The sequence below is a fragment of the Microtus pennsylvanicus genome, chromosome Y (genome assembly GCF_037038515.1).
Source record: "Microtus pennsylvanicus isolate mMicPen1 chromosome Y, mMicPen1.hap1, whole genome shotgun sequence".
Lineage (NCBI taxonomy): Eukaryota > Metazoa > Chordata > Mammalia > Rodentia > Cricetidae > Microtus > Microtus pennsylvanicus.
In genome coordinates this window covers 41,733,713-41,760,408 of record NC_134602.1, presented here as the reverse complement: position 1 = coordinate 41,760,408, position 26,696 = coordinate 41,733,713, and the positions used below count along the sequence as shown (strand labels likewise).

At 39.0% G+C, this 26,696-nt stretch overlaps 1 protein-coding gene across 7 annotated transcripts in view; it reads left to right on the top strand.

The window, feature by feature from the left end:
• Positions 1-2,428: 2,428 nt before the first annotated feature.
• Positions 2,429-26,696, top strand: part of LOC142841994 (histone demethylase UTY) — a 159,358-nt gene continuing 135,090 nt past the window's right edge. For 2 of the 7 annotated variants that reach the window (XM_075958975.1, XM_075958974.1), the window contains exons 1-5: positions 2,434-2,503; positions 3,098-7,097; positions 7,270-7,333; positions 13,470-13,578; positions 21,480-21,529. In XM_075958975.1, the coding sequence (XP_075815090.1) occupies positions 6,949-7,097; positions 7,270-7,333; positions 13,470-13,578; positions 21,480-21,529 (372 nt within the window). In that variant the 5' untranslated portion in view covers positions 2,434-2,503; positions 3,098-6,948. The other 5 variants (XM_075958980.1, XM_075958977.1, XM_075958979.1 and 2 more) reach the window with 5 other exon arrangements.

Below are 26,696 nucleotides of genomic sequence, written 5' to 3'. Positions count from 1 at the left end.
CAGAGACTGCACAATGACTTAAACATTTGTCAGGAAATACAGATATAGCAAAGAATCTCATTACTCTTGGACAGCATAGTATTATTGTGAGCTGTTTCTGCATGAGATATAGGAGCTCTTTTTGAAAGTTTCTCCAGGATCACATACAAATTACAAATAACTGTACAGTCACATATACAAGTTAGAGGAAATGATTATACCGAGGGGTGCTATATAATAGTAATTGATAAATTTCAGGTGTTAAAGTGATGTACATGGTCTACAAAGGACTTAATTCAGATCCCAGCATCAATATTGAGTGACTCGCATCTGCCTGAAGCTTCCAAATCCACAGAGTTGATGCCCTCTTCTGACATCAGTAACTTAATACAGCATTAAGAACATGATTTTCCAGAGGATCAGAGTTATTTTTCTAGCACAAGGTGGGCCTATAGTTGTCTATAACTCATGAATGTGGTCCACAGACATATTTTCACACAAAACACCCATTAACATAGAAATAAGTGAAAAATTGTAAAAAGCCACATTGTATTTATTCTAAACATAAAATAGTTGTGCTTGTACAGAAGTATAAAAGTTCCATAACTTGCCAGGACAGGCTCCAAAGCCACAGAGAAACCCTGTCTCAAAAAAAAAAGTTCCATAACTATTAGGAGTTTTATAGATATACCCTGTCTCTAAAAATAACAAAAACATGTAGGACTCAGTCATCAATAACTTTAATAGAGGCTTGAGTCTCAGTAGTTTACCCTGAAACAATACTTGGTTGCCGGATGGACCACAAACTGAGATTACCTGGACACCACCCAGAAACAGACCATTCCGTAATCCCAGCACTTGGGAGGCAGGGGCAGGCAGATCTCTGTGAGTTCAAGGCCAATCTGGTCTACAGGAGCTAATTCAGGACAGGCTCCAAATGCTACAGAGAAACCCTGTCTCAACACTCCACCTTCCAAAAAAGGAAATGCCTGGCATTCCAACCACTATAGATAGGATTACCTGCCAGCACACACCAGGACACCCCTAGACAAATGTCAACAAATCAGGGGTCCTAAACCTCAGAAACGCCTTACCTCCACATTTACTGCTATAAAAACTAACCGAACTCTGGGCTCTCTGTTTATTCCAATACTTTGGACATGGAAGGAGACTGAGTTTACAAACTTGCATAAAATAAAGGCTTATTACTTTTACATACGGGACTCGGTCTCCTTGTTGGCTTTTAGGGGACTTTGTAAATTTGGGCATAATATTTAAAACTTATGTTTTCACAAACTCAAAGTGTGTTGCATGAGGAAGGTGGTCTTTTTTTTTGTCCCGTCTGCCCAGCTAGCTTACACCCAAATAACCACACAGAAATTGTATTAATTAAATCACTGTCTGGCCCATTATCTCTAGCCTCTTATTGTCTAACTCTCACATCTTGATTTAACACATTTCTATTAATCTGTATATCGTCACGTGACAGTGGCTTACCAGGAAAGATTCATCATATCTGATTCTGGCAGCAGCATGGCTGTTCTCTGACTCGGCTTTGTTCCTCCCAGAATCCAGTTCTATATTCTCTGCCTACCTGAGTTCTGCCCTATCAAGAAGGCCAAGGCAGTTTCTTTATTCATTATCCTATGAAAGCAACACACAAGCAGAAGGAACTCCTACATCAAAAGTGTTGTGCCCCCTCCCCCCAGAGAGGCCACCAGTAACCAGGAGACCAGACTGCAAAAGCATGGTATATTGTTGCCTATTAGCGTAAATCAAACAGCAGTTCGGAGTTCATTCAGATACCCTTGTATGTCGTGAGGGTGGAGGAGCTAAACTCCTTCTGCAGGGTTAGTCTTTTTAAGGAAAAACTACTTTCAGAGCCATTTTGGCATAGGTGCAAGGTCTTTTGTGCTTTCCTATTCTGCTCTGTTAGCTAGTTGCTGGTACTTTGTTTCTAGGGCAAGGTCACTCCTGCCTTCCTTACTCTAAGATGGTCTTGTGCTTGGAATTTTTCCCGGGATGGCCACTATCTTCCTGGGAACAAGATAGTCTGGGTTTCTATTTTAAAATATTTTGCTAGGAAATTCCTTTTTCATCTCTATGAGAATAGAGGTGAGGGTCCCACAAAAGAACTCTTGTAAGTTCCAACTCCTTACCAGGTCCAAGACACTGGACAGTTCCACAAAGGATGGAGAACAGTGAAGTTACCAGATAACCTCGGATGTGGCCAGCATCTCAGCTTTCTCAGGTCCCCCAAGATTTTGAGGCCCACAAATCAACAGGAAGCAGTCTCAAGAATTCGACACCCTCATTCCCTTAACCTGCCACACCTAATTCTTGTTGCGGGAGGTCCTTCCGCTTCCTCAGCCAATAGCTGCTGAGATACCAGTCCATTGGGGCATGGTCTCTCTCTTTAAAAAAGCGGCCACTTCCCTCTTCTCTCTCTTACTTCCTGCTCCGCTTCTGGCAACTAGACTCCCTTCGTGATTGTGCAGAGGGCTGTTGTCTGGGACGGTGATCTGTAAGTTTTTTCCCCTTTAAATAAATAACCATTCTATTAATCATAATTCCAACCTGGTGTGGGATTGTTTGTGACTTAGGCCTTTGCCTTCATCTGGCGCCCAACGTTTGGTTTTAGGACCCCTTCCTTCCCCCACTCAGCTGCCTGCCGCCAGTTCGGCTTGGCAGGAGCCCTCCCTTCCTCAGCCGTGGCCTGTGTCTTGTGGCCTGTGCCTTGTGCATGGAGCCAGCAGTTTAATATAAATTATCACGCAGTGGCTTTTCTTGCTGCAGCTCTTTATATTTTCCCTTTAGACACCTCAGATTGACTTCAAGTCCCCTCACACCCTATCGTTTGCCTCCCCACGTGGATTTAAACTCCACAGGCCCGCGTAGTCTCTGCCTGCATGGTTTGCTCTTTTCTGAGTCATTTTTAAATCTCCCTTGCAAGCACAGCGCTTGAGTGGCATGAAACAGAGCACAAGCAGTTGCCAAAAGCTGCAAGCTCTCGGGATGTGGAGTTATAAGTGGCTTCCAGGTTGCTCTTCTCTACCTCTGGATTCTGGGTTTCTGGTTCTGTCTCTGAAATTGATTTAATTACATTTACTTTGTTGAGAAACTCGCATTTTCCAGTTGTTAATATCTACTAAGGCGGACCCTGAAACAGGACCCCATTTTCATCGCGACTCTGCAACAGCGCCATCTGCTGGATAATAGGTAATATGGCATTTTTTGTTTCTAATGTAAATTTTACTGCTTTATTTACTAATACAATGGATTACATCATACAAGGTTTATATGATTATGGGGATATCTTAATTTGCTTGTTACTAGTTTTCAGTTTTCTTTTCCATATTCTATCATTAAGGAAGATTATGGCACTCCTAAGAACGATAGAGTCTTTATAAACTAATAATGAACAGAAGAATATGGCACTCCTAAGAATGATAGAATCTTTACGAACTAATAATGAACAACAAATTGACAGGATTAAAATTATTGAAAATCAGCCGGGCGATGGTTGCGCACGCCTTTAATCCCAGCACTTGGGAGGCAGAGGCAGGCGGATCTCTGTAAGTTTGAAACAAGCCTGGTCTACAGAGCTAGTTCCAGGACAGGCTCCAAAGCCACAGAGAAACCCTGTCTCGAAAAACCAAAAAAAAAAAAAAAAAAAGATTATTGAAAATCAGAGGTTATCTGAACAAGTGGATACTATGATAGACAAAATTGACTCCATATCCAAGGGTACTAGAAAGTTACCTGAAAGGATGCAGGCTGTTGAATTTGATGTTCAGACGTTATCACAAAGTTTTGATAAGGTAACAGACAGAATGTACCTCCAAGATGGGAATCTACATGATATACAAGAAAAGTTTAAGGAGGACATGTTATCTTTGAAGGAAAAAATTAAAGCTTTAGAATCACGGGTGCAGAATCGGGACCAAAAAATTTATACCTCAGTGAAACAAGAGCTAGTTTCAGGGCAGGCTGCAATGCTACACAGAGAAATCCTGTATTTAAGAACACAATCAAAAAGGAGTGAGAGAGAAAAAATAAAAGAAAAAAATAGTATGCACAATACTCCCCCAATGAGAAGTTATTACTATTTTTTTTAATTAAGTGATTCATGTCAGTGTTAGGTATATTTCCTACAATTTGGTTATAGTAAACAAGTTCTATCATTGAGATATGTGCTCAAACTAAAAGAGTAATTTAGAAGATTTTTTTAAATATAAAATTAGTAGTAATATGAGCAGCGGGTCCGCATTCCCAGCACCCCGGCCGCCTGCTCGGCTAGTTTATGCCCCGAAATAATTACACGGACACTGTATTCTTTTAATCACTGCTTGGCCCATTTCTATCTAGCCACTTCTAGGCTAACTCTCGCACCTGGACTAGCCCATTTCTAATCATCTGTGTAGCACAGCTAGGTGCGCTTACCGGGAAGATTCTAGCCTACGTCCATCCTGGGTTGGAGCTTCATCACGTGTGTCTGCCCAGAAGCAGGGAGCATAGCGTCTGCTCCCGAGAGGAGAGCTGTGGAGTCTGAGCTCACTTCCTCTTCCTCCCAGCGTTCTGTTCTGTTTACTCCTCCCACCTATCTTCTAACCAATGAGGGCCAGCCAAGCAATTTCTTTATTTTTTTAACCAATGACTTTCCTCCATCAATAAAACATTTTTTTTTTTGAGACAGGATCTCCATTTATAGAGTAGATTGCCAGAAAGGATCTCTTCATAGGGAGTATATTGTCAAACATTGAGATCCATCTGTCTTTGAAACCTGTGTTCTGGGGTTACAGGGATTCATCACTAAGCATGTCTTCATAAAAGTAAGCATACAAAGTTAAGAACAAATAATGGACAACTTCCTTTTACTTTTTTGCTGAGGCTTAGTCCTGACTGTGTTGGTAGGCCAGGCTTGCCTGGAACTCACAGATATCTTTCTTCCTTTGCTTTCCAAGTCCTGGAATTAAAACTGTTCCCAGTTGGTGGCTATATTTATCATTCCAGAATTCTTCAGAGAAAGGAGTGTAAGAAATAAGTCAGCGGAGGGAAAGAAAAAATGAACCCAATTTGGTGTTAGCCTACCCAGAGCTGATTTTTTTGGTCTGAGAGGTTTGTGATTCTAAACCATGCAGCTGGTGTTTGAGGGTAAAGTAGTGAATACTGTGCATAGTTGAGAATCAGTTTTTCGTAGTGGAGAATAGGAGGCCCAGAAATTGTTTTTCTGATTAAATTGTATTCTTGAAACCACCATGAGGCCTGGGGGAAATTGTTTTGAAACCTGGCTGCAGGGTAGGAAATGAGTCAGATTGGGCCTGGAGAGATGGTTTAGAAGTTAGAAGCTTAATTCCTGGCCTGAGGATACATTCAGACAGAACATGGTATACTAATGAATAAATAAAATTTCAAAAAAAGAAGTGAGATCAACTGTTTTTTGCAAACTTAGGGCTGCAGGGCACCCAAAGAACTTTTCTTGCTTTCCAGAATTTCATGGTTGAAGGTTTCTGGAAGGTTTGGGTGTGTTTTCTAGGTCTGTTTCTGAGGTATAGAATTTAATTGAAGAAAGAGTAGGAAGTTTCTGCCAGTCACTCCTGCCTACAACACAAGTTTGAGGTCATTCTGGATTTACAAACAAAAGTTGCTTTTTCAAAAATTAGAAAACAAAGAAAAACAATAATAAATAACAACAAAGCAAACAAACAATGAAACAACAAAAACAAGCTAAGCCTCCATGCCTCCACCTCTCCCCTAGAGCAAAAAACATACCAAAAAAAACAAAAAAACAAAAAACAAAACAAAAACAAAACAAAACAAAAAAGCTCTGGGTGTGCAGACTTTTAATCCTGGCTACAGGGGTTTGGAGCTAAGGTCCCTATGTAGTTCTAGGTCTAGTTAGGATCTAGTAGTATAAGTAGTATAATTCAAAATTCCAAACAAGAACAAAACTCAAACTTGCTTTATTATATTTATTATTTTATTGTGTGCATCATATTTATAACTTATAGTCACAAACAAGAGGACAGAAGAAAATGATTATTGCATCTTTGAAGTGTAATAAGGGTTTTCTAATAAGGCATAATCTCAGGGATTTTTCATTCACTGTGGCCTTTTGTCTACTGCTAAAGTTACACTATCTTTATAAAGTCTTTGTTTTTATGTGGTTGGGTGGATGGATGATAAATGAATACAATTACAGTCACAGTAGTGACAGAACACGACGCAGTTATTCAGGAAAGCTTAATTTTCGCTGCATGAATTCTCTGTTTTTTCAAATTGTGCATCGTTTACCTCAAGTTTGTTTTTAATGTTTGCTGGAACTAGTATAAGAAAGCAGAACGTGTGATGTTCCTGCTCCCTGGGGAAAATACTTGATATAGTTTTTTTTTTTTTACTTTACTGCTCTTTATTCCTCATGAGACCAAAATAGCAGTCAAATGAAAGAGCACCAATACTTAATTGGGATAAACGAATTATCTAGCATACCTAAAAGTAGTTTCACTCTGGTTGGTGGTGCTTTTTGGCAGGGTTTGCTGTTTAGCAAGCTAGCGAGCCTTTAGCCGTACCGGTCGTGACGTAGGTCAACAAAAGTCACGTGAGATAAAACGGTTGCTTCCATTGGTAAGCCGGGCTAGCTTTGCGGCGAGGTTACAGTAGTTGTTTTTTGGCTCACACTGACCCTATTACAACAACTTTATGCAGATACTAGGTAAGCTTGCTAGTCTAAGAATTTCAGGTAGGTTCTACAACAGTGTCTGCTTCCGGCTTCATGTGATCAACACCTCCTGGGCGATGTGAACTAACGGTATCAGGAGGTTTCGCCTTTGCCTGGGAGTTTGTAGTGGCCTCAGCTGCGGCGATAAAGTTGGCGTGGTAGTTTCAAGCTTCGATTGAAGCAGTCATTTCAATCTTTGGACTGGTCGTGAATGAGCGTGAACGTGGAACTTGAACACTTTTTGCTTTTCCATGAAATCATACGGATTGTCTCTTGCTACTGCTGCTGTCTTGCGTGATGAGAAAAAGAAAATGGCGGCGGATACGGCGAGTAGCGAGGGCGACGAGGGGTCCTTTAATCTCACAGTCGAAGAGAAGGAGGCGCTTTGTGGGTTGGATAGGTAAGCATTACTGATACAGGTTATTTTTTTCTGGGGTCAGAACACTCTGCAAGAAGGTCCAACTGCATCTTGTTTGCGGTGGCGACTTCGCTATGGCTTTTACCCGTGTTTTGGGATGTTAGTTACTCATGTTTTTCTGAGCATTAACAAGAAGAATGTATTTTTTCTACAGCAGCTTTTTCGGGTTCTTAAGCCGACGCGAAGATGGCGCTAGGACGAAGACGCTATTGAACAAGGTACAGCAACTACGATTGGACTTAATTGCTTACATCTTTTGCCTAAGGTTTGAGGATCCCAGGCCTGAGCCTTTCCGTACACAGTAGCCTTTAGGGTAGTTTGAACCGGTGTTTTTTCTTTTTCTTCCCTTTTCTCGTTTCTTTCTCGGAGTTATGTATCTTTCTGATAGTTTGAGGTCCTGCCTCAACATACAGTTCAGAGCATTTGCTTATTTTAGTGCTTTTTGGTGGGTGAGGTCAACGGTATTTCCAGTTTCTTATCTCAAGTTATGAAAGTCAGTAGATTGAGAATCTACGTCTTCGATATCGCAGCCGATTGTAATATGCACACGTCTTATCCTTTAAAATATTTCCTTTTCACATAACGAGCAAGTTACAGGCAACCGAGATAAAGAGTTTCGGGAGACTTAAAAGGAACTTTTTTTTTTTTTTTAATGTAGTAGCCATAGAAATAATACTAAAAATACTATTTTGCAAGTAATTTTTTTCCTTCCTTGGAGTTTGTTTCCCGAGTGTGAAATACCGGAAGGCGTTTCATGTTTGAAAGTTGGCACTGCTATTTAGTTAATGGCTGCTGGTAGCAGTCAAGATGGCTGGAAATAGTGGGAGGAGAAATAAAACAGAGTTTTAGAGAGGAAACAGGTTAGTGTTAGCAAGAAAGCAGGTATGTCATCGATTTTATACATGGTTAACTGTGATAAGTACATTCAAGAATCTCTTTTTGAGGTTAGTAAGGACTTGATAATTCTACTCTTAAGTAACAGGGAATCGTTTTGATTAAGCGGTTTTAACCAGGTTCAATTTCTTGCTAGGATTGCCCTGCTTCCTTTTAGACTTTATGGTAAAAACTTTAAAAAAGGTGTTTTCATCTAGTGTATATGCTATTTAACTATACCTTTAAAAATTTGAACTTTCAGAATTTTCATAAATTGAAAAAAAAGTCATGGTATTGACTGTAATTTTGAGTGACTACTGTTATTAGAGGCAGGGTTTTGCCTGGTTGTCATAGAACACACAGACAAGAATACTCCTGCCTCTGCATTCTCACTGCTGATATTGAAGACATGTATCATGAAAACTTATTCTTTTCTCCCCCCTTTTCTATTTATTAATTTTTTATATGATTATATATAGAGTCATAAGATAACTTCTGGGAATCAATTTTCTTTTTCCACCACACAAGGCTTGACAGCAAGTTCTTTTACCAGCTAAGCTACATCCTTTGACTTTGAGTTTATAGTGTATGTCTACTCTTCTTGACCAGAAGAGAAAGATTATGTGGAACTGGACTTAAGTAAAGGTTGTGAACTGTGTGGACTCTTGGAATCAAGCAAGTGTCCTTTGTAAGAGCCCCTTAGTTCATTTAAATTAAATATGAAATTTTCAGGTCCTTTGTAATATAAATTTCAGTGTTATTGAACTGTTTTCAGATATTGAGATCTTTAGTATTTTTCTGAATTTTAATTGTAATGGCATTTATTTAAAAATGAGAAGCTAAAAAATTATGAGAATGAGAAAGTACCAAGACTTTGAGAACAGCTGTGAGCTATGACTTTATTAAACACTAGATAATATGTATTGTTATACTCATCATATATAACATATATTATATATAACAATATATACAACACACATTGTTATAATATGTTGTGGATATTTTTTTTTTTTTTGGTTTTTTGAGAGGGTTTCTCTGCGGCTTTGGAGCCTGTCCTGGAATTAGTTCTTGTAGACCAGGCTGAGTGCTGGGATTAAAGGCGTGTGCCACCACCGCCCGGCTATGTTGTGGATTTTTACTTTAGACCTTCAACCTTCCTAATGCTGTAAGCCTTTAGTATAATTTTTCATGTTGTGATGACCCCATCCATAAAATTATTTGTTGCTACTTCATAACTGTAATTTTGCTACTGTTATGAATCAAAGTGACTTAAAGGTTGAGAACCACTATTTTAGACAGTGTCATACTCTTTATTTTGTTGCCCAAGGTAGTTTCAAACTTACATTAGTACTCTTTCCCTCAACCCCCAACTACTGAGATTGCAGGTGAGAGCCACTCTTCAACAGTTATTGAAATGTACTACAGTTATAAAAATGCCCTATTATATTAAAAATATAATTAAAATATTATAATTTTTAAAAATTATTAAATTTTATTAAAAATATTTACAAAATATTATATTAAAAATATAAGGACAGATGACAATTTTTAAAGTCTGTGTTCAAGTAATTTTTATCATGTTGTATGGTTACACTTTTCTGTAATTGCACCATTCAGAAGAGACTGAAGAATTTCTTGAGTCATACTTGGTGGCAAGTGTCTTTACTCCTTGAGCCATCTAAGAGGCCCTAAATCATTATTTTTATTGTCTGTCTATCTATCTATCTATCTATCTATCTATCTATCTATCTATCTATCTATCTATCATCTATCTATGATTTTTTTGAGACAGAGTTTCTCTGTGTAACCCAGCTGTTATGGATCTCACTCTGTAGATGAGGCTATCCTGAAACAGTTTGTTATTGTTATTATTATTTTGAGGTAGTCTCAATTTTAGTAAGTTTTGACTGGCCTGAACAGAGATTCTTCTGTCTCTGGAATGCTGGGAAGAAAGGAATTTGTTGCCACTGCCAGTTTAAATTTTGTTTCTCTTATTGTTTTTGTTGTGTGGGTGTTTTTTTTTATGTTTTTATTTTTATATTTATTTATTTATTTATTTATTTTTGGTTTTTCGAGACAGGGTTTCTCTGTGGTTTTGGAGCCTGTCCTGGAACTAGCTCTTTTAGACCAGGCTGGTCTCGAACTCACAGAGATTCGCCTGCCTCTGCCTCCCGAGTGCTGGGATTAAAGGTGTGCGCCACCACCACCCAGCTAGTCTGAATATTTAATTAAAGATTTTTTCTTAAAAACATTTTTAATGCTGTGTGTTTCACAGTGCATGTGTGAAGCTCACCGCAAAGGACAGGTTGGAGTAGTCTGTTTTCTCCTTCCATAGAGTGGATTTTGAGGTTAAAACTCAGATCAAATTTGCTTTTGTATCCTGGACCCTTACACTGTATTTAGGATGGCTTTGCACTATTTAAAAAAAATTGTATTTATGTGTATATGTGTGCACGTGTGTGTATGAGTATATGCCAATGTCTGTATAGGTAACCCCAGAAGGTCAAAGCTGCTCTTATAGGGAGTTAGTTATAAGCTGCTCAGCATGTTTGGTTGGAAGGAAGTGATTTCTTTTTTCACCAGTGCTTTATTTAACAATTCAGTTTTTTTTTTTAAATCTCTGAAAGACTTTTAAAAGGTTTTTGACAGTAATGAAGAAATATCATTAATGGAATAAGTATTTTAAGTCCCCTTTCAGAGATAGGAAGGGACAAATATTTCTTCATATACTTTTTGATTTAAGGAATCATGGGCCTAGGGAATATATCTCAGTATTTATCTAAAGTTAAAAAATCAAGGGCTGGATTTCTAGCATCATATCTGCTGATACAGTAGTGCATTGCTTTAATTCTACCAGTCTAGAGGAGAAGGCAGAAGGATCAGGTATTTATAGTCATCCTCAGCTATATAGTAAATTTTAGGACAGTTTTGGCACCATGAGATCTTGTCTCAGGAGAAAAAGAAACGAAATCATGGTTTTGTACTTGATATATTTTTTATGGTCTTGTTAAAGATACAATGTATAAAGTAATTTAGAAAGATTGAAAAAAGAAACATGGATGATTTTTAAATTCCAAGAACCAGCTGGATGCTTTACCTTCTGTTTAAAAAAAAAAAAAAAGTATGAGAGATCCCAGCATCTATAGTTTCAAACCCTTACTAAATTAAAGAAAACTCACTGCTAGGAAAGAAAATGGGATATGTGTTTCTTTTTTCTTTTTCTGAAATAGTTAAGAGAACTGCTTGGTGTAACCTAGTCTAGTATGCTATTGTGTGATGTTTCTGTGTATGTGTGTTGGAAAACTCAACATCTTACTATCTTGTTAAATAATAAGTTTTACACACTACTGGTCTTTCTTGAAATGGCCACTTGGCACAATGAGGTAGGTCCTAAAAATTTTTTTTTTTGGTTTTTCGAGACAGGGGTTTCTCTGTGGTTTTGGAGCCTGTCCTGGAACTAGCTCTTGTAGACCAGGCTGGCCTCAAACTCAAAGAGATCCGCTTGCCTCTGCCTCCCGAGTGCTGGGATTAAAGGCGTGCGCCACCACCGCCCGGCTTGTCCTAAAATATTTGTATAACATAAAAGTTACTTTAGTCTCAGGCTCTAAGTATTCAGGGTCTGATTGCTAATAAATGAGATGTCTGCTTTTACTTTTGTTCCCCTCCCTCTTTGTTTTTCTTGTCTGTGTATTTGTATATATTGGGTAGACAGTTTTGGATTGTATTTGAAATATGTGAAGAGGAGTAGGTATTGAACAATTGAATTTGTGGTACTCTAAAAACAGTTTCTGACAAAAAAATTATCAGATTTTTTTAACTGTTCAGCAGCTAAATATTGAATGTCATAAAAGTGCTGGGCAGTGTTGATATACACCTTTATTCCCAGGCAGTGACGTCTCAGAATTCAAGGCCAGCCTGGTCTACAGAGTTTCAGGACAACCAGGGGTTTGCAAAGAAACTCTCTCAAAAAACAAAAACAAACAAACAAACAAACAAAATAAAAATAAAAGTCATGAGTCATTTTCTTTTAATAGCAAGTTTTCTAAAAACAGTAAAAATCAAACCAAGTCAGGTAAAGGTAGGGTAGTTAGTGGTTGTGTTAGTTACTTGTCTATTGATGTAATAAGATACCAAGATCAAGCTATTTACAAAGGAAAGCCTTTAGCTAGAAGGTGATGGTGCCATTAATCCCAGAACCCAGGTGGAAGACACAGATGAATCTCTGTGAGTTCCAGGACAGCCAGGGTTACACAGAGAACGCCTGTCTGAAAAAAAGCTAAAGAGAACAAAAATGAAAGCATTTGTCGGGCCTTTGTGTTTAGAGGAGTAGCAGAGGTATCTTGATCTGCAAACAGGAGGCAGAGAGAGGCAGAGAGAGAAATGATTCCTTTGAAACTTCAAAGCCTGTTTGGAATGGTAAAGCTCTTCTAAGGTCACACCTTAAAGAGTTCCACAAACTGAGGATTGAGCATTCAAACACAGAACCCTAAGAGATCATTCTCATTCAAACTACTTTAGCAGTCCTCTCTCCCTCCCTTCCTTCTTTTCCTCCCTTCCATCCTCTCTCCCTTCCTGCCTTCTTTTCTTTCCTTTTTTTTTTTTATTGTATGGTTTAAGCAGGCTCATAATGACTGAGGTGTTTTGTTTTGTTTTTATTTTTCAAGATAGGGTTTCTTTGTGTAATAGTCCTCTCTGGCCTCAGCTGGCCTCAAACTCACAGTGCTCTCTACTCAGTCCCTCTTAATTGTGCTGGATATGGCACCATTGCCCAGCTCACATGTTTAAAAAATTAATATGATTATATGGATTCTGAGCCTAATAAAATCTCTTTCTGAGCCTTTTTAAATTTCTTTGTTGTGTGACCAGGATCAAAGTAATAGTTTAGCTTTTTGACTTTTGTGTAACTTTCATAATGCATTCCTTCGTATTTTATTGAAAGTTTTTTTTTTTGCATTTTTTTAAATTGATGTTTATTGAGCTCTACATTTTTCTCTGCTTCCCTCTCTGCCTTCCTGCTCCCCCTTGTTACTTACCTTCTCTGTAGTCATGGACTATAGGGTCGTTATCCTTAACTACTAAGCCATCGTTTTATTCTTTATCTGTTTAATTTTAATATATAATATTCAGGTCATTGTTGCTAACTATCATAGAGTAGCCTTTTTTTGTTTCTTTTTATTTGTTTTTGAGATAGGACCTCACTGTGTATCCCTGGCTATCTTGAAACTTACTATGTAGGTTAGGCTGGCCTTAAACTCACAGCAATAAACCTGACTGCTTCTTCGACTGCTGGGATTAAAGGCAAGCTCTAACTCTTGGTCATACAAAAGTCTACTCTTATTGTATCAAATCCTCTGTCTTTAGTAGAGAATACAGTTATGATATCCTTAGTCATAAACTATATGCATTCTTTGAGGTAGAATTTTATTAATTCTAACTTACAGTTTTATTTTATTTTTAAATGTTTGTATGTTTCATTTCTAGGCTATTCACTGCTACGAATCTTTAATAGTAAAAGCTGAAGGAAAAGTGGAATCTGATTTCTTTTGTCAATTAGGCCACTTCAATCTCTTGTTGGAAGATTATTCAAAAGGTAATTTTTTTCTTTCAAAATTTTAATTTATGTTTTAGTGGTTTTTGTTTGAGGTGATGCTGTTTACTATATGTATATGTGAAAATTTTAATCTAACTGTATGCAAATATTTAATACATTTGATGACTTAGTAAATTTTTAAAAATATTTATTTATTTATTATGTATGCAATATTCTGTCTGTGTCTATGCCTGAAGGCCAGAAGAGAGCACCAGACCCCATTACAGATGGTTGTGAGCCACCATGTGGTTGCTGGGAATTGAACTCAGGACCTTTGGTAGAGTAGGCAATGCTCTTAACCACTGAGCCATCTCTCCAGCCCCAGTAATTTTTTTTTATTTTTTTGATTTTTTACTTTTTTGAGTTTTCTGAGACAAAAGTTTTTCTTTTTAACAGTCTTGGCTGTCCTGGAAATTACTCTGTAGACCAGGCTGGCCTTGAACTCAAAGAAATCTGTGTGTTTCTGCCTCCTGAGTGCTGGGATTAAAGACATGCACAACCACTGCCTGGCTGCTCTATCTTCATACCACAGAAAAACATCATTTTATAGGCAAGACTGCTGATTTTTTATGAAAATAATGTTTTGGTAGATATGTTTTAATTTCTAGCAAATATGGTTGCAAAGAAGGACACTGAACTACCTGTGTCAGGATTTACAGGCTTTTGGGGAAAGGAAATGGAACTGGGTGGTAGGAAAGCTTAATGAGCATGTTTGAAATTTTGGGCTGTATGCCTAGTATCTATCTAAACTCCATATACAGTATAAGATCTTTTTTTTTTTTTTTTTTTTTTTTTTTGGTTTTTCGAGACAGGGTTTCTCTGCGGCTTTGGAGCCTGTCCTGGAACTAGCTCTTGTAGACCAGGCTGATCTCGAACTCAAAGAGATCTGCCTGCCTCTGCCTCCCGAGTGCTGAGATTAAAGGCGTGTGCCACCATCGCCCGGCTTGATTTTGTTTTTTTTAATTATCTTTTGGGCTGGAGAAATGGCTCAGAGGTTAAGAGCCTTCCAAAGGTCCTGAGTTCAATTCCCAGCAACCACATGGTGGCTCACAGCCATCTGTAATGAGATCTGGTACCTTCTTGTAGGCATACATGCAGGCAGGAAAACTGTACTTATGATAAAAAATAAAATCTTTTTTTTTTTTTTTTTTTTTTGGTTCCCTGACTGGGAATCGAACCCGGGCCGCGGTGGAACAAATAAAATCTTATTAAATTTTTTTTTCTCATTTTACATATGAATCCCAGTTCCCACTCCTTCCCCTCTTCCCTTTCCCTCAACTCCACCCACCCCTACTCCAACCCTCAACCATTCCTTAGAGAGGGTAAGGCTTCCTGTAGTGAATCAACAAAGTCTAGCACATTGCTTTGAGGAAATACTAAGGCATTATATTTTGACTGAGCAAGGTATCCCTTAAATGAGAATGGGTTCCAAAAAGCCAGAACAAGAAGAAGGGATAAATCCTGGTTCCACTGCCAGTGGCCCCACAATCTGCCCCAGCCATTACACTTGTTACCTACATTTAAAGGACCTAGTTTGGGCCTGTATTTGTTCCTTCCCTGTCACTGTGGAGTGGGTTGGGTTCCCATTAGCTCAGGTGAGCAGTTTCAGTGGGTGTCTCGATGCTCATATCCTCACTCCTCCCTCTCTTTGACTGGACTTTGGGAGCTAGCTCAGTGCTCCACTGTGGTGCTCTGCATCTACTTGTATCAGTTGCAGGATGGAGACTCTATGGTGACGTTTAAGACAGTCATCAGTCTGACTACAGGGCAAGGCAAGTTCAGGCACCCTCTCCTCTATTGCATAGGGTTTTAGCTGGAGTCATCCTTGTGGATCCTGGGAATTTCTCTAGTGCCAGGTTTCTTGCTAGTCCCATAATGGCTCCCTAAATTAAGATATATCTTTCATTGGTCTTTGTCTCTTTCTAGATTTTCCCCACCCCTCAAGTTCTCTTCCCCCTCCCCTTCCTTCCTCCTCCACTTCCACCCTCCCTTCTCCTCATGTTCTGAGTTTTCTTAGGAGATCTTGCCTATTTCCCCTTCTCAAGGTGATCTATGTAGGTTTCTCTTAGGATTCTCTTTGTTACTTAGCTTCTCTGGGGTTGTGGGCTATAGGGTCGTTATCCTTTGCTTTACACCTAATATCCACTTACAAGATACTTCATACTATGCTCATCTTTCTGAGTATGGGTTACCTCACTCAGGATAGCTTTTTTCTTTTATACTTTTTTTATTGATATTTATTGAGCACTACATTTTTCTCTGCTACCCTCTCTGTCTTTCTTCTCCCCCTTTCAATCCTCCCCAAAGTTCCCCATGCTTCCAATTTACTCAGGAGATCTTGTCTTTTCTGCTTTCTACTTCCTATGTAGATTATATCTATGTTAAGTTCCCTGAGATTGTAGTTTGTAAGCTGGCTTTCTTTGCTTTATGCTTAAAAACAAACTATAAATGAGTACATGTGATAATTGTCTTTCTGTGTCTGGGTTACCTCACTCAGTATGATGTTTTCTAGCTCTATCCATTTTCCTGCAAAATTTAAGTTGTCGTTATTTTTTTTTCTGCTGTGTAGTACTCCCTTGTGTAAATGTACCACATTTTCCTTATCCATTTTTCGATCGAGGGGCATTTAGGTTGTTTCCAGGTTCTGGCTATGACAAACAAAGCTGCTAGGATCATAGTTGAGCACATGTCCTTGTGGCGTGATTGAGCATCCTTTGGATATATACCCAAAAGTGGTATTACTGGGTCTTGAAGAAAGAAGGTTTGTGCCCTAATTTTCTGAGAAATCGCCACACTGATATCCAGCTTGCATTCCCACCAGCAACGGAGAACTGTTCCCTTTTCCCCATATCCTCTCCAGCATAAGTTGTCATCGGTGTTTTTCATCTTGGCCACTCTTACTGGTGTAAGATGGAATCTCAGAGTTGTTTTGATCTGCATTTCTCTGATGACTAAGGATGTTGAACATTTCCTCAAGTTTCTTTCAGCCATTTTAGATTCCTCTGTTGAGAGTTCTCTGTTTAGGTCTGTACTCCATTTTTTTTTATTGGATTATGTGATCTTTTGGTGTCCAATTTCTTGAGTTCTTTGTATATTTTGGAGATCAGACCTCTGATGTAGGGTTAGTGAGGATCTTTTCCCATTCTGTAGGCTGTCGTTTTGTCTTGTTGAGTGTGTCCTTTGCTTTACAGAAGCTTTTCAGTTTATTGATTAATAAATTAGTTAATAAATTAATTTATTAATTGTTTCTCTCAGTGTCTGTACTGCTGGGGTTATATTTAGGAAGCGGTCTCCTGTGTCAATGCATTCAAGTGTACTTCTCACTTTTTCTTTTATAAGGTTCAGTGTGCCTGGCTTTATGCTGAGGTCTTTGATCCATTTGGACTTGAGTTTTGTGCATGGTCTATTTTCATTCTTCTACATGTTGATATCTAGTTATGCTAGTACCACTTGTTAAATATGCTTTCTTTTTTTCATATGATAATTTTTACTTCTTTATTTATCATTATATTATGTTTGGATGTTTGCCTGCGTGTATATCTATACCATTTACAAAACTTATTTTTAATTTTAATAAAATATGGTTTGAGGTCTCAGTACTTCTCTTCCCAGTAGTTGGGTTTTTTGAAACTTTTGAAACTTGAGTATTGAGTGTTATTGTAGGGGCATTATTTTTACATTGGAATTTTCTTTTTCTTTCTTTTTTTGTCCCTCTTTTTTTGTTTTTCGAGACAGGGTTTTTTGTTAGCTTTGTTGTCTGAACAATTCAGAGGGAATAGTTGGGGACAGAAACATATATGAGGGGTGGCTACCTAAAGACAAAACCAGGCCAGTCTGGGGTAGATGAGTTTTGTGGTGTTTGGAGTCCACGAACTTCTGGTGTTTGGGTGGCAGCTTGAAGATTTTTTCAGAGAGGCTACAACAGAAAAACCCCAAAATCACTCAGAGACTTGGCAAAAAAAAGAAAAGATAGGTTAGCTGGGTGGGGATGGAGCCTCATGTACAGCTTTGGCCTGTGCTTGTGGCTGAAAAGCCACAGGCAAATGGCATTTTCTTGAATTTATACCCCAACCATTGGATGCCAAATGTAGCATGAGTAATAAAAATTCTGAGGCAGATATTGGGGTTTAACGTGAAGACCAGAAAAGCAAAGCAACCGAACCCTAGAGAGTTCTTATTTCTATGGCTAACTAGTGTGGGCTGCTGAATTAAAGGTGTGTGCCTGACTTGTATGACTGACTAGTGTGACTGCTTCGCATTCTGGTCTTCAGGCAAGCTTTTATTCATTAAAATATAAATGTGCCTGGTGGTGGTGGCGCAGGCCTTTAATCCCAGCACTCGGGAGGCAGAGGCAGGCGGATCTCTGTGAGTTTGAGACCAGCCTGGTCTACAAAAGCTAGTTCCAGGACAGGAACCAAAAGCTATGGTGAAACCCTGTCTCGAAAATAGAAAAAATAAATAAATAAATAAATAAAAATATATATTTATATAAATGAATTATCACTACAGGAAAGAGTTAAGGAGATTAAGATTCAGAATCCTCAGGATGTTGGAGGTAAGTTAGGAGGAACAAGGAATTCTGCAAATTGGATACATTAAGGCAAAGACTTTTTTATTTAGAGAGACAGGGATGTAAGGACTAGGGGCTGAACAAAACAAAAGTTGGAGTCTCTAGTGAATGGTATTTAACTGGGAGGAAATGCTTCTAGGTATTTATTGGTGGCTGACTGAATGGAACAAACGTGCCAGAAGCAGTGTGAGAGTATTCCATAGGAAAGAGTGAAGTTGTGTCCATACCCAAATTTGGTGGAAGTCCCTGGGAATGTAGGTTTGAAGGACAGTATTAACTTTTTGACATCTACCATAAACATCTTCCTAATGGGGTCCTGTTGATCATTTACCTCTTAGTGGTTGTTCAGAGAGAAGGAAATTTTCAGAATTAAAGTCAGACAGTTCTTTAATATTATTGTCTATAATTCTAGCACTTGGGAAAGGCAAAGCAAGGAGATAATGAAAGTTTGAGGACAACCTAAAATGTGTTTATTTTGTTTTTTCAAGACAGGGTCTCTTTCACCGTGTGGCCTGCGCTGTCCTGGCACTTACCCAATAGATCGCATTATTCTCGAACTTAGAGATCCAGCTGCCTCTGTCTCCTGAATGCTGGAATTAAGGTTAATCGCCACTGTCCAGTTTGACAGTCTAGAATTTAAAGAACTGAGTCTAACAATAAAAATTTGCTTATCTTTCTGTTTCCAGTCAAGGATATAGATACGACTTAAAAACTTGGGAATTGTCAATATTTTCTTCTTTAAAATAAAAGAAATATTTACAAAATTAAAAAAAAAAAAAAACAAAAAACAGAATAGGGGTACTAGCAACCAAATCTGACCCTGGGTAGATCTCCAGCATTCACACTATAGAAGTAGAGAACCAACTCTCACAAATTTTATTCTGATATACATGTCCCTCCTAAAACTTTTATCACTAAATGTGAGCAAATAAGTTGGCTCAGCTAGGAAAGAGCTGACTATCTGATTTTAATAGGCAGAACCCATTCATTGGAAAGAGAAAATGGACCACTAAAAGTTATCTTCTAAACTGTGTATATATAAATAATTTTTTAATCACTAAGATTTTGAAGAGAGTGAAGTAGGATTATTTTGAAAAGTCCATAAACAGTTTCTTCAGTATGTCTCTTTACTCTTCTTCTTAGCTTCTGTGCAACAGATTTTCTTTGAAACTTTTTCTTAAACTCTACTTGACAATTGAACTCAACTAGCTCATTTAGGATAGGACAGTTCTTGATGTATACCCGGCAGTGTTACAATTGATAAGGTAAAAGATGGAGGTAGGAAGAAAACTAAGTCTTTGAGAGTCCAGAAAGTAGGAGTTAGTCCCTCTCCTTAGATAGAGCTACTTGATTGTTATTTTCACAGTCATATTTGAAAATATTTCTGTATATTTAATATTTCTATGCATTTATTTAAAATACTTTCTCTTTGTAGGGTTTTAGATGGATGGCAGTGACAGCTTGTTTTGAAATTAATAGGGACTTGTGCAGATACGCACTTATCACTGTCACAAAATGATACCTGTACTAAGGCAAAGAGATCCTGCACATGGGCACATAATTAAAATTAAAAAAAAAAACTTGGGACAAATAGAAAAGACTCAGTTTTTAAAAATAGTGGTTTCTACTAGGCAGTGGTGGCATTCTCCTTTAATCCTAGCACTTGGGAGGCAGAGGCAGGTAGATCTCTGTGAATTTGAGACCATGCTGGTCTACAGAGTGAATTCTAGGATAGCTAGGACTATACAGAGAAACCTTGTCTCAAGAAACAAAACAAAACAAAAAGAATACTGATTGCTGGATATAGTGGAGAGGGCCTTGGACCTGCCTCAAAGGGATGTGCTAGATTTTGTTGAATCCTATGGAAAGCCTACCCTCTCTGATTAGTGGGAGGATCATGGGGGTGGTGGAGTGCGGGTAGGGGGTTGGTGGAGGGACCAGGAGGAGAAGAGGGAATGGGAAATGGCTTTGGCATGAAAAATGAAAAAAGATAGTTTTTTTTTTTTAATAAATAAAAAGAATACTGGAATACTAGCTTTTTTTTTTTTTTTTTTTAGAGGATCTAGATTCAATTTCTGCATTTACATGGCAGCTATAACACCAAATCCAGAGAATCTGGTGCCATCGTCTGTATTCTTGAGGACTCCAAACAAATACATGCAGTTAAAACACTCTAAACACATACATAAAGTAAAAATCAAACAAAAAAAAAATTTTAAAAAGTCAATTACTTATGATCCAGGAACATGGATTCATGGTTCCTTTAATAGCAAGTTGGAGTATGCTAACAATTTTATGAAGTCTTTATTATAGAACAAAAGAACTTTTAATAAAGGTGTTTTTCAAAGCACAGTTGTGGAAATATCTGGTAGGAATCTTATTTTAAATCATAGTAAGTACTTTTTGGGGGTCTTATATGCTGACAACATTATTAATATTATTTTTTTTATTTGGATGTATGTGTTGTATGTGTGAATACCAGGGTTTTGGGTTGTCTGCAGAGGCCAGAAAAAGATTTCTGGAACTGCATTTACAGGCTGTTGTGAGCCACCAGATATAGGTGCTGGGAACAGAATTCTAAAACCTTTAAAAGAGCAAATCAAATATTTTGTTTTGTTTTTCGAAGACAGGGTTTCTCTGTAGTTTTGGAGCCTGTCCTGGAACTAGCTGTTGTAGACCAGGCTGGCCTCGAACTCAGAGATCCTCCTGTGTGCTGGAATGAAAGGTGTGCACCAATACCACCCAACTGAGAAAATACAATTTTAATCATTGAGGCATCTTGCTATTCCTACCTGCCACAGCCAGGGCTGCCATGGGTATAACATGAATCTGGAATGTTAGAGAGACACATTAGATTCTGGGTTCAGTTCAAGAACGAACAATTTTTATCCTTCCCATTGTTGTGGACATGTTGTTTAGTTCAGTTTTGGAGATCATATTGTAAGCAGAGCTTGACCAAGTAAGTGTTTCTTTATTGAAATTTTTCCTTCTGTACTTTCTGCTCTTCTGTCCACTTTTTCTTTTTTCTCCTTTAAGGACATTACCCCTAGACTTTATTTCCTACCTGCTGTTTCTACAGCTATGGGGCCACATCTGGGTCTGGTGTTGTGTTTGAGAAAAGAACTATAGCTTATATCTCCAGTACTCACCAGTGATAGACATTCTTAGCTTAGTTCACTGAATCTAGTTTTCTCCTAATTTATGTTTCAAAGGTCTTTCTGGAAAGTTCATTTCATAGTATTTATGTTATTGTTGGGAAATGAAAAATTTATCTTTAGTATCTTTTTGTGGAACTGGAAGCACCATTTAATGAATTATTTTTCTTTTTCAGCGTTGTCATCTTACCAGAGATATTACAGTTTACAGACTGACTACTGGAAGGTCAGTGCACATTTCAGTGGCAATTTTGCTTTGTGTGTTGAGTGTATATATGTCATTGAGTGTATATTACACTTAATATATCATCTTAATGAATTACTACTATTTCTAAGGATGAATCATCGAAAGGGGAAAAGTAATTTGTGTTTGAGATTTCTGGGTGAGGTCTCTTAATTTTTAGTGAAATATAATCATCAGATTTCTGTATAAGAGCCTGCGCTGGAGAATGGACAGTGTTTCTTGTCTTTTTTCTTTTTTTAAGCATTTATTTTATTTTTAATGATGTGTATATCAGCCGGGCGATGATGGCGCACGCCTTTAATCCCAGCACTCGGGAGGCAGAGGCAGGCGGATCTCTGTGAGTTCGAGACCAGACTGGGCTACAGAGATAGTTCCAGGACAGACTCCAAAGCCACAGAGAAACCCTGTCTCGAAAAACCAAAAAAAAAAAAAAAATGATGTGTATATCTGTGTTATGAGGGTGTATGTGTGAACACAGGTATTCAAGGCATCAGATTAAGGTACTTTGGTGCTAGCAATGTAATTCAGATACGATTAGAGTTCTTTTCAAGTGCAGTAAACGTTAACTATTCAGTTGTCTTTTTAGCCCTACAGTTACTTGACTTGTTGTGATAAAATACTTGATAAAAGCAGCTTATGAGGAATTTTGACTGTAAGGATATCTTCAGAGTTACTATGAATAACCAGATTTGAATAATTAAGACCACAATTTGGCCAAGATACAGGTTTATTGATTTGTGGGTTTCTGTTTTTATTATTTTTTCCATGCATGATTTCACTGTTTAGCTCTGACTGTCCTGGAACTTGCTTTGTAGACCTTTCTGGCCTCTAACTCACAGAAATTTAGCTGTCTCTGCCTACTGAGTGCTGGGATTAAAGATGTGCACCACCACCACCTGGCAAGATTATTGATTATTGACATCACTCATTTCTACCTCACTTTTCTTCTTTTTAAAATAAAGATCATATTAATACCTCAGACTTTAAGGTGCAGTCCTTTCTGAGAAGTTATTACAGTGGAGAGGTTAAGTGTACTTGCTGTATTATTTCTGATAAGGAAACAAAAACTTAGTTTCATCTCATCTATCTTTTTTATTTAGTCTTGTATTTTAGCCTTGGAACAGAGCTTCCTGCATTTAGTTTTCTTCCTACCTCAATTAACCCTTTGTGGATACCAATTTGGATTTTCCTTTGAGTATATAGTTTTCTTTCTCATCTTTTTTGATTAGTTTTGGCTTGTTCTATCTTATCAAATATTAAAATGGTTATACCGACTTGCCTCATAGTTTCAGTTGCTTAAAAAATCTGTTTCCATCCTTTTATCCTGAGACGATTTCTTTCTTTAATGTTCAGGTGTGTTTCTTTGGATGCATCAGAAAATGTTTTTTGAGAGGAATTGAGACTGGTACTTAAATTTTAATTATAAGCAAGCACTGTTTATAGATTTGTGTTATTTTGTTGTGGTGTGCCTCTACCCCTTGATTTGCTTTTTCGTGTGTTATTTCCTATTTTTCTTGGTTGTGACTGAAAAACTTTCCTTTTGTTATGTTCCGTATGTCAGGATTTGTAGATAAGATCGAAGCTGTTTAAATTAGTCTATATTATGACATGGTTTTCTTTTTCCATTGAAAGTTTTTCTGGCCTTAGTTGTTTCTGGCATTTGGTCTCTTAGAGTAGCATTGACAGCAGGGATAAGGCATTCTGTGATCTCAGCCAGTTGGAGGGCTGTGGCTAGAGTGTCATAGTGATTGTGGCTTTGTTATTCCTCACATGGTACACCTTAAAAGCCAACTCTAAGACTTCTGCTTGTGTGGTCAAGGGGCCTTTCTCCAAGTGTCTAAGTTTAGCCTTAATGTCACATTAGCACTGAGGGAAAAAAAAATGAGTCATGAGTAACTGTTTGCCTTCCATGGTTTCTGGATCTAAGTTTGTTTATTGTAACAGAGCTTTAGTGAGGCGTTCCAAAAATGCAGAAGGAGTTTTTCATATCTTGAATGACCTTTGAGAGCTTATTATAGTTTACTGGCTTGAGGGCAGCCTTATGAAGACCTGCTTGGAGGCAAGTAAAAAACTGGTCCCTAGCTAAAATCTCATCTAAGTGTTATAGTCCCAGTGAGATTCCTCTGCTCCCGGAGGGTGTGTTACATGTGTTTGGTGAAAATGTAGAGTTAGATGTATAGGACCCCAGTTTTGTTCAATATGGGGGAATTCTGAGAAGGAGATAGGAACGTGTACCCCAATCAGTCCATCTACACCAGCCACCTATCGCAACGGGAGAACTGCAGCTAGCTTGGCTTGGTCAGGGTTGGGTTCCATAGCAGCACATGAGCTAGTGAGAGAAGGTGTAAAGGTGGGTGCCAGAGCCAGGTGGCTGCTGCGGTTAGGCACCAGAGAGAAAGAATGGTCCAGCGGGATGGAGTAGTTAGTGGGGGAAGCACGAGAACTGAAGAGGCCAAAGGAGCAGAAGTATCTGTCTGCTGAGGTTTGGAAGGTGTGGACTCCTTAGCGTGGTCTAGAGGAGTAGCTGAAGGAAATGGGGGTAGGAGCTTGAGGAGTGGAGGTAGGAGCTGAAGGAACAGTTGTAGGAGTTGGGAGAGTGGGGGTGGGAGCTAACGAAACGGGTAGGAGCTGAAGGAATGGTGGTAGGAGCTGAAGAAATGGGGGTAGCTGCCTGCTTAGGTCAAAAAGGTGGGGTTCATTAGCTGGGTCCAGGAATATGTGTGCAGGCAAACAACTTGCAAGGAAGAGGACTTAGGCTTAGAGCTTATATAGTAAAAGGCTTGGATATAAGGGAACTCCTTTCCATTAGTCTGTGCACTGACAGTAGTTAAAAAGCTCCTATCCTACTGCACGCACTGGCTTTGTGGGAGCCTAGGCAGGTTGGATGCTCAACTTACTAGACCTGGATGGAGGTGGGAGTTCCTTGGACTTCCCACAGGACAGGGAACCCTGATTGCTCTTCGGGCTGGGGGGAGACTTAATTGGGGGAGGGGGAGGGAAATGGGAGGCGGTGGCGGGGAAGAGACAGAAATCTTTAATAAATAAATAAATTAAAAAAAAACTATAAAATATCAGGATCGGACTGAGCTCCCAAGGTCCCAATGAAGAGCAGAAAGAGGGAGAACATGAGCAAGGAAGTCAGGACTATGAGGGGTGCACCCACCCACTGAGACAGTGGGGCTGATCTATTGGGAGCTCACCAAGGCCAGCTGGACTGTGACTGAAAAAGCATGGGATAAAACCGGACTCTCTGAACATGGCAGACAATGAGGGCTGATGAGAAGCCAAGGATAGTGGCACTGGGTTTTGATCCTACTTCATGTTGTGGCTTTGTGGGAGCCTAGCCAGTCTGGATGTTCACCTTCCTAGACCTGGATGGAGGGGGGAGGACCTTGGACTTTCCACAGGGCAGGGAACCCTGACTGCTCTTCAGACTGGAGAGGGAGGGGGAGAGCAGTTGGGGGAAGGGGAGAAGGGTGAGAGGAGGGGGAGGGAAATGGGAGGCTGGGAGGAGGTGGAAATTTTTTTTTTCAAAAAAAAATTAGCCCAATATAAGGAAAAATAAACATTTAAAAATAAAAAAAATATCAGGATCAAAGGTGCCATTAGATTGCCACTTTAAATTGTTAATCTAAATTGTAACGAGTCCACTTTTTTGAACAAAGTTGGACAAGTGTGGGAATCTGTAAGTAGGGCATTAAGGCCTAAGGTTTTAGGGCCTCTAAAAGACATTCCAGGAGGAGGTTGGATTGATGGTCTTGAATGGCTTGCTTACCCATAGTTGAGACTGTGAAAACCTGTGAAAATGGTGACACTACAAGTCTTATAGGGGAACATCTCCCATCTGTAGGCAGGGCATAAAATGGCAGAGAACACTGCAGGACATGTAGGACAACATCCTATATCTACAGGCGGGGTGTTAAAGCCTGACTGACTCTGGTCGGGGTGACTTAGAAGCCAGAGAGATCATGGCTGGGACCACTGATGAGTGGTCCAAATGAAAAGAAAAAGAAAAGGGAGAACTGATCCCAGGTTATCCAAACACAATTTTAGCTAATGGAAGCAATCCAGACATGAATGTCAGCAAAGGGCTCAATCATAGCTGCCATAAAGACTGGTTGGACACTGTTTTCCCATTTCTAGGAACACCAGAAGATTTCCAGGAATGCAGTGGGCCAGAATAAGGAAGCTCTCCAGTTGAAGCTGGTAGTGTATGTAGAAATTGTGCTCAGGCTCAGGAAGATGGAACACGTGGTTGTTGCAGAAAAAATGCCTGGTTCCGGATCCTGACCACGGGAGAGGGGCTCAGTGCCGGAGCCTCTTGAATTTCACGGCACTAATAAAATTACTGCCTGGCACGAGTGGGAAGGAATGCAGAGCATGCAACAAACCCACTTATGAGTTTATTAGAGGAGGTGTGTACAGGCCTGGGGAAGTCAGTGTGCAGAGAGAAAGTGAGAGGGAGGCAGAGAGAGAGGAAGTGAGATAGGAAGGGAGGGAGGGAGGGAGGGAGGGAGGGAGGGAGGGATAAGGGTGGGGGAGGGAAGGGTGTTCTTTCCCTGACCATTTTACCCAACAATGAGACTGGAGAAATTATAAACCAGAACAGAAAGGGAAGTAAAAATTGCTTACCTTGATTTCCAGCCTTTTGTCCATTGTGGATTTCAGGTAGAGAGTGCTTCTAGGTACCTGCAGTTTGAGTAATGGATTGGAAGGAAAGCCTTAGATAGTTCACAGAAAGAGGAAAAGCTGGGCTAGTGGAAATGTTTGTCATAGTCATCATTTGATGGAGCATTATTGACCAACTTTTAACTAATAAGCCCCCCCCCCCCCCCCCCCAAAGATAGAGCCTGAACTGGTCACTGGTAGGCCTCTAAAGTAGTCACTAACAATTTTATTTTATAAAGACTAATTTTCTCTTTAGGCCTAAATTGGTCTAGATAACTTTTTCTTTTTTTAAAGGAGAGAGTGTAATAGGAAACATATCCTGTATAAGCAGCTGGGGAGTAAGAAATAAAAAGCTTAATGGGTATTATGGGCCAAAGTATTTGCTAAGATTCAAAACATACACAAAATTTTTTGAGATAGAATTAGAGTTTTTAGCAATTAAATATCAGTCCTAGTCAGTTTATTTAGGGTATAGAGGAAG